The 8,950-nt window shown below is 38.3% G+C and overlaps 1 protein-coding gene across 1 annotated transcript; it reads left to right on the top strand.

Moving 5' to 3' along the window:
• Positions 1-1,883: 1,883 nt before the first annotated feature.
• On the top strand, positions 1,884-4,646 carry LOC127003496 (uncharacterized). Its single transcript, XM_050870254.1, has 2 exons — positions 1,884-2,173; positions 2,366-4,646. The coding sequence occupies exon 2, from the start codon at positions 2,366-2,368 to the stop codon at positions 4,247-4,249; it is 1,884 nt and encodes a 627-aa protein (XP_050726211.1). The 5' UTR covers positions 1,884-2,173; the 3' UTR covers positions 4,250-4,646.
• The last annotated feature ends 4,304 nt before the right edge of the window (positions 4,647-8,950 follow it).

The raw sequence follows: 8,950 nt of genomic DNA on the forward strand, positions 1-8,950 counted from the left end.
GTCCAGAAGAGCTGTGTGAGTGGAGCCCCCACATGAGATGCATACTCCATACGAGGGCGGACAAGGCCCCTGTATATGGACAGCAACTGTGCAGGGAGAAGAACTGGCGGAGACGGTACAGAACGCCCAGCCTCGAGGAAGCTGATTTAGTAAGAGATGAGATATGAAGTTTCCAGTTGAGATTTTGAGTTAAGGATAGACCGAGGATGTTTAGTGTTGAGGAAGGTGATAGCTGGGTGTTGTCAAAGAATAGGGATAGTTGTTTGGAAGATTGTGTCGAGTGGATAGGTGGAGAAACTGTGTTTTTGAGGCGTTGAAGGACACCAGGTTCTGCCCCAATCGGAAATAATAGTAAGGTCTGAGGCTAAGCGTTCTGCAGCCTCCAGCCTTGAGTCGTTAAGTTCCTGAAGGGTGGGTCTTCTATTAAAAGAAGTTGAATAATGCAGAGGAATCATCGGCGTAGGAATGGATAGGACAGTTCGTTTTGGAAAGAAGATCATCAATGAACAACAGAAAAGAGTGGAGATAGGACAGAACCTGTGGGACACCACTGTTAATAGATTTAGGGAAGAACGGTGACCGTCTACCACAGAAATAGAACAGTCAGAAAGGAAACTGGAGATAAAGGTACAGAGAAGGATAGAAACCGTAGGAGGGTAGTTTAGAAAGCAAAGATTTGTGCCAGACCTATCAAAAGCTTTTGATATGTATAGCATATATATATATATATATATATATATATATATATATATATATATATATATATATATATATATATATATATATATATATATATATATATATATATATATATATATATATATATATATATATATATATATATATATATATATATATATATATATATATATATATATATATATATATATATATATATATATATATATATATATATATATATATATATATATATATATATATATATATATATATATATATATATATATATATATATATATATATATATATATATATATATATATATATATATATATATATATATAAAACCAAACTGCCTACGTGAAATGCGCTAAGTTAGAAGGATGGGGAGTGTCTCAAAATTTACCTTAACTCTCTGGCTATAATCCTACAAACATGCATAAAATAATGTCTATAACAAGGGCAAAAAAAAGGTATCCCAAAAAAATCTTTAAAAAAATCGTAAATTCTTAGATAAACCCGAAGGGTAGTGACTTTGGGGGAAGCTCATTTTGAGTGCTTTAATGCGATTTATCATGTTTTCTTGTGTCAGGTAGATGGATGAAGGACTAAACTAGTGCCTACACTTGGAATTACTGGAATCCAATATACCCTGGAAGGGGGGGGCGTACGAATTGGCTAAAAACTCCCCCACTTTCCGATTAGTACGGGATTTTTCAAACACCGTTTAGAAGGCTGTAAGCCATACCGCAACAATATTTCAGTCTCGCCCTAATTCTCCGAGTAATAGAGGTGCATTTCCTATGACCAATTTCACGGTGACAACTCTAATAATTTAGGATCTCACTACCAATTAGTACGCACGTCGTGACCAATTAGTATGGACGTCGGTTTTTTTATTTTTTTTTAAAGTATGAATTGGCCCTCGAAAGGTTTTGAGTTTGACACCCCTGGTTTAAACCGCCAACCCTGCTGTACATAATTAAAATGACATCCCTGGTTTAAACCGCCAACCCTGCTGTATATAATATATATATATATATATATATATATATATATATATATATATATATATATATATATATATATATATATATATATATAGATATATATACATATATATATATATATTATATATATATATATATATATATATATATATATATATATATATATATATATATATATATATATATGTATGATGGGGCTATGTGGACCACAAGGGGTTATGTGGTCCAAGACGGGGTAATGTGGTCCACATATTGCCATTTGTTGGGGGAAAGCTTTCCTTGCCAAATTTTTTGTTTTTTTATTATTCCCAAGGTGTCTTCTGATAATCGCTGTTACGAATGTAATGTGAGTTGTTTCATTCTAGGAAAATTTTTTTTTTTTTGTTTCAGATGATTTCAGTGATATTTGAGAACTAATTGCTAAGACCTGCAGCTGCCTCAGTTGTCAACCGAGAATATCGAGGTTTCTACACCATATCAAGGTGAGTCATATCAACATATTGTCAGCAGTGTGAGAATGTAAATGCTTAAGTAGGCAAGTTACTAATTATTGTTTCTGTTGGGGCTATGTGGACCACTACCTGGGGCTATGTGGACCACTACCTGGGGTTATGTGGACCAATCATTTTGGGCCATGCAAACCGCTTATCTGGACGCATTCCTTCTTTTTGCAGATGGTGCGTTCATACAAGAGGAAGAGGCCGGATGCTGCTCCCAATTACAGTGAAGAAGACATGGCGAGGGCGATCGTGGCTGTCAATGAGGGAGCCACTTTTGTGCAAGTAGCGAAAACCTACGAGGTCCCCAAGACCACTCTTATCCGTCGCTATAAGGGCAAAATACGATCCCCTTACAAGTTTGGTCACAAATGTGCTTTGCTACGAAACGAGGAATTTGCAATTGCGCAAAACCTGGCTGCGCTGGGAGATTTTGGCATGGCGTTTGATGGCGAAAAACTTAGGGATTTCGTCAAAGAATACCTGGATAGCAAGGCGCGGCAGGTTGATGTCTTCAAGGACAACCGACCAGGTGTTGATTGGTTATCTGGATTCTTGAAGAGGAATAAGAACATACTGACCACCAGGATATGCCAAAACGTTAGTCGTAAGCGGGCAGCAGTTTCGGAGGCCACGGTATCTGATTACTTCAACAATCTGCAAAGAAGCCTGGAAGGAGTTGCACCTGCAAGCATAATCAACTATGATGAAACAAATGTGACCGACGACCCTAAAGGAAAACTGCAGATTTTCAGACGTGGTGCTAAACATGCAGAACGGATTATGAATGTTACCAAAAGTTCTACATCCATCATGTTTGCTGTTACTGCAAGTGGCTCTAGTCTGAGCCCTTATGTTGTGTACAAAGCCGAGCGCCTCCAGCAGTCTTGGATTGAAGGAGGACCCATAGACGCTGTATATAACAGAAGTAAATCAGGATGGTTCGATGCAGAGATCTTCATTGATTGGTTCCACAAGGTGGCACTCCAATATTTCAAGACAATGCCACATGACGAGCCCAAAGTCCTCATTGGTGACAACTTGCCATCCCATATGAACCACAAATTGGTACCACTGTGTGAGCAGCATAACATCAGAATGGTTTTCCTGCCTCCTAATGCAACACACCTTCTGCAGCCATTAGATGTTGCTGTTTTTGGGCCCCTCAAGAGGCACTGGAGAAATGTGCTGACTGTTTGGAAGTTAGATGCAGGAAAGACACAAACAACCCTGCCAAAATGGATCTTTCCACAGCTGCTACTGCAACTAATGGACAGAATGGAGCCCCACTGGGAGCCTTTAGCAAAGGCAGGTTTCAAGGCATGCGGAATTCATCCTTTCAATCCAGAACACGTGCTTACAAAGATAAGGAGAGAACCAACCAGCCAACACCAAGAAGATCGTCCGGACTTTGTCAGCCCAACTCTGCTCGAGTACCTTCAGAGAAATAGGGAGAGCACCTACAGAGCACGAGGTCGAGGTCGTGGTCGTGGTCGACTTAATGTGGAACCAGGACAGTCAATCACTTTACGAGACTTGGTAGAAGCTGGTACTTCGAGTTCAGGTACAACTGAAGGATCCGCCCCGCAGCAAGGAAGAGCAAAACGTCAACTGGACTTCTTATCAGACGACACTGAGACAGACACTGAAGAGGAAAGATTTGACAATGTGGAAGAAGAGGCAGTTGATGAAATGGAGGAAGAGATGGATGAAATGGTTGGTGAAATGGAGGAAGAAATGGATGAAGTGGTGGTTGCAGATTATGTTCTGGTGAAATTCTTGGGAGATGGAACAAAGAAACAGCAGCCAGTGCACTATGTTGGAAAAGTAGTTGAGAAACTGGATGATGGCTGCTGGGATGTCTCTTACTATAGGAAATCAGATGTCCCTGTCGCGAAGGATAGGAAGTATGAGGACATGTTTGCTTTCAAGAAACCTGATAGAGCAGACATTTTTCCAACAGAACGCAAAGACATAGTAGTAAAACTGCAGCTAAAGGATACTACAAAGAGACTAATATTGTTCAGCAAATCTAGCTTTGCAGGTCTTTTAGTTAGGTAGGTACCTAGGTAAAAGTTGGAGTCGGATGCCTATGACTACTATCCTAGGAGTCGGAGTCAAAATATTTTTGCTAAATCACCTTATCTAACCTAACCTTTTTGTTTTTTCTTTATATTATGTTATTTGCTATAAATGGTAGCCTGTATTATGTGAACAAACCTGTTTAAAGATGTTTATCCTTAGGTAGGAGGCAAACATTAAAGGTGGTCCACATAGCCCCATTGACATTGTAGGAAAATGTTTTTTCTTATGTTATATTTTTTGATAAAGGATTTACAATATCAAAACTTGTGATATATGTACATGTAGCTAGATGTTTCATCTATATTTTGCCATGCAGTAAAACTTATTCAATGTTCAATGATTTTCTCTATAACACTTAGCAACCCAAAAAACAGCCAAATCTGGACCACATAATATATATATATATATATATATATATATATATATATATATATATATATATATATATATATATATATATATATATATATATATATATATATATATATATATATATATATATATATATATATATATATATATATATATATATATATATATATATATATATATATATATATATATATATATATATATATATATATATATATATATATATATATATATATATATATATATATATATATATATATATATATATATATATATATATATATATATATATATATATATATATATATATATATATATATATATATATATATATATATATATATATATATATATATATATATATATATATATATATGCTCAACGTAAGAACGCACTCAGAAATGGGGAGGCGGTGGATGAGTTGTCGAAGTGCGGGCGCGGTGTCCTGGAGGACCGGCCATTACAAGCTGACATTACTTAAGTCATCGCCGAGTGGCCAAAGACTACCCATATGGTTTCCTGATGACCAGCTATCAACCCAAACTCTAGCGAAACGGGTAAAACTGCAGGTCTAGTCATTCTTATGGGCCTGTCACACCTTAACGTTTTAGAGAACGTATGGCTAGCGTATGGAAAACGGTGGCACACGCTCAGCATACGCTTGAATAAGTTATGGGTACGCTGCTCCATCGTTAGGGTACGTTGAAGTACGGTGGCGTACGGTGCCGTACGTCGTCGTACGCAGGGACAGCGAGAAGTTTTTGAGCATGCACAAAATTCTCGACGTATGCCAGCGTGTGGCCAGTACGTTATGCATACGCTGGGGATAAGTTACAGGCACGTTAGGCGATCGTTATCATTCGTTCTCTGATCGTTCCTCACGTGTTGTATTCATTAGTATAATGGACAGCGTGCCCAGAACGCATTGTTGTCGTGTTTGTAACGATCATTGGACGTGTAGCGAACGGATGTACACCGTGTTGGACGTGATGGCAACGGATGCAAAACGTACATCACGCGCTGAGTACGTTCCCCGATCGTTGTCTTATACGCTCTGCATACGTCGACAACGCGCCGAAAAACGAAGAGTTCAGCGTACGCCACCGTTTAACATGTTTACCATACGCTAGCCATACGTTCTCTAAAACGTTAAGGTGTGACAGGTTCTTTACTAATTAAAATCTATATTGTACAGTATAATACTCTTACTGAGCTTCACATCAGCGAAAGTTTCTGAGCGCATTTGTCAATTTTACCGCGAAACTCTGACAATAGGGTCCAGTGGAGCTCTAGGGGCAGTGTGGGCCAAGCATAAAGGGTACCACTAAAATGCTTTCCTGCGTCACCAACGGGCTAGGGGCAACCTACGTGCCCCATTATGAAAGCCTAGCAACACTCTAAGCCAAACGTAAAACACACACACACACACACACACACACACGTGAGGTGGGTGCGAGGTTCCGGCTGTTTCTAAAGATCCGTCACTATCGCTGGCTGAAGATCACGAGTTCAGAACGTGAATGGTGAATTATGGTCATACATATTTTTCTTCATATTCAGGTAAATGTATAATCTAATCATTAACATTGAGTCCATATGAATGTGAAGACTGATTTTTTAAAGTAAGCAAATACAAGGTTTCGGGTTCGCAAAGATTGGTTGCATGAAATTCAATGTTTAGTCCTATGTGATTAGTAACAGTTTTTGCGACTTTACGTTCACCCAAGTTGTGATATCAAATGAAAATTTTGCAGGTTCGTTTTGTTAGTACTCCAAATGCTAGAAATAGTATCGGGCTAACTATATATAGTTGGTCTAAACATGAATACTGAATATTTCGAAATATTATACATTAAGAAAACTTCTACTGTTACATTCTTCCTTTAGTGAATCTACGTATATGATATAATATATTTTCATACGAAAATTGATGTCATAGGTGGATGTGTTTTAGATCTTTCGGACTGAGATACATAATGCTGGTAATTTTGCCAATGTATTAAATCCATTATCGTAATTATGAATGAAGTATGCTGTTCTGCACATGCCTATTACTAGATAGCAACCTAGCAACTAGTGGAGTGAAATGGAGTGGAGTATTTTTCAAAGCTGCAGAGAATATTATTTTCATAAATACCACTATTATGTAATATCGGGTAGGTATGTAAAACGGTTCCATGCGGCTGTTTTTATTTATGAGAGATGCTGTATTTCGACGAGTTTCTCTGAAAAGAAGATGCGCAACATATTTTACCGTCTGAAGCAGGGCCAAGGTTTCTTTAACGTGTATAACACACACACACACACACATACACACACTCGCTATTACTGAGCCAAAATGAGTGTCCAGTAATTACCACAAAGTGTTCACCACTCGGCAGCTGAATCACCAGTCTTCATTGATTGGGTGTAAATGGTTTCGGCTGCGTTTCCGGTATATATATATATATATATATATATATATATATATATATATATATAGATATAGATATATATAGATATAGATATAGATAGATAGATAGATAGATAGATAGATAGATATAGATATAGATATAAATAAAAAAAATACTTACTCGATTAAGTTTGTGTTCTCTAACTTAAGTAAACTCTTCGCTTATTCACCATTTCCTTATTTTTAACATATATGTATGACAAGTGAATATGTTATGGGTTTCATTCGTGTAATATTGCATTTTTCATTATAAGCAAGAGCACAATGTTTCAAGCTGATCAGTTCGTGCAGTCCGTCACTACCCGCACGGGTTTGGGTTTGAAAAGTTCTTATCACACGGAAACACAGATTTCTTAAAGCAATAAGAATTCACTTTTGTACCAGCTGGTGCTAATTCTCATTATAATATAACTGCACATCATGCGCGAGAGGCAGTGTTGCTGTGCCTGGCCAACTGGACTCCGCAGCGGAATACACGAGGCGCGCGGTGTATGTCTCTCCTGAACTAGAGTCTGAGGGTAACTGACGGCCGCCGCCGTGCTGCCGCTGGTCCGTCGCCCCGCCTCTCAGGATACAGGCTAAATAGAGCGCCGCCAACAGTCCCCTCCCTCTCTTTTAAGACAGAAAACACAATGGCCATCTATTTTTTTCATTTCGTTATTTTTTTTTACATCAAAGCAGTTTTGAAGCTAAACAGCAATAATAAATCCAAAATTGTCCGATATGTATTGCGCTTGAAAAACATAACGCTAGTATATGCCAGAAGGATAGTCAGTTAAGACTGGAGAGCTTTCTTGATACTCCCCTAATGAGTGGATTTAAGTCGTAGGGAGGAGGAAATACAAACCAACGAAGAGGTATCCAAAGTATACTAGTGCAAGCGATGATATAATGCTAATACTGATGAACGGTATGTTTTGAAATTTCTACGATAGGAATACGCTAGAATAGTAAGTCTAGTGCAGCGAGCACGCAAGAGAGGTTGAAGCAAGCCATTAGCAAGTTCACTTAGTATGAAAATATCTATTGAAGATTGAATGGAAAGGAACATTGTGGATGAAATTTCGAGGTAAATACAGTAAGCAGGAAAAGGGAGCAAACTGATCAGACAAAAAGCCTGTGACTCAAATTCGGTCCATAGAGCTTCAACTCAGTGATCGGAAATGTCTCGAATATCTAAGCATTTTGCAGGATTATTAGACAACTGCAGGAAAGTTACAAGTATATCTTATGATCACACACATATTTAAGATTCCCGAGACGGAATGAGAGGAGAGAGAAAAATACCTATTTACAGTTGTTTTTGAGAAGATGCCCTACTGGTAATGGTGCGAGCATACGATAAGCTGCTCGTAGCCTATTGGTGCTCATGAGGGAGAACGGTCACCCTTCTTAGGCACAGGTTGTATGAAGGCGTACTTCCAGCAGGGAGGAAAGGTAGATGATGACAGGCAGAGGCGAAGACTTTGACTAGGCACGGTGTCAGCACGGAAGCACAGTTTTTAAGGACAATAGGAGGCACTCCATCAGGTCCATAAGCCTTCTGAGGGTTGAGGCCAGAGAGGGCATGTAAAACATTGTTCTTAAGAATCTTAATAACAGGCATAAAGGAGTCAGAGGGGGGATGAGTAGGAGGAATATGCCAAGAATCGTCCAGTGTGGAGTTGTTACTGAAAGTTTGAGCGAAGAGTTCAGCTTTAGAGATGACGACGGTGCTGCCGTCAGGGTTAAGGAGAGGAGGGAAAGATGAAGTGAAAATGGAGGAGGTATTTTTGTCTATGTGCCAGAGGTCTCTGGGAGAATTAGAAAAAGCAAAGTTTTGACATTTCCTATTGATGAAAGAGGTTTTGGTA

Source organism: Eriocheir sinensis, chromosome 3, assembly GCF_024679095.1.
Source record: "Eriocheir sinensis breed Jianghai 21 chromosome 3, ASM2467909v1, whole genome shotgun sequence".
NCBI lineage: Eukaryota > Metazoa > Arthropoda > Malacostraca > Decapoda > Varunidae > Eriocheir > Eriocheir sinensis.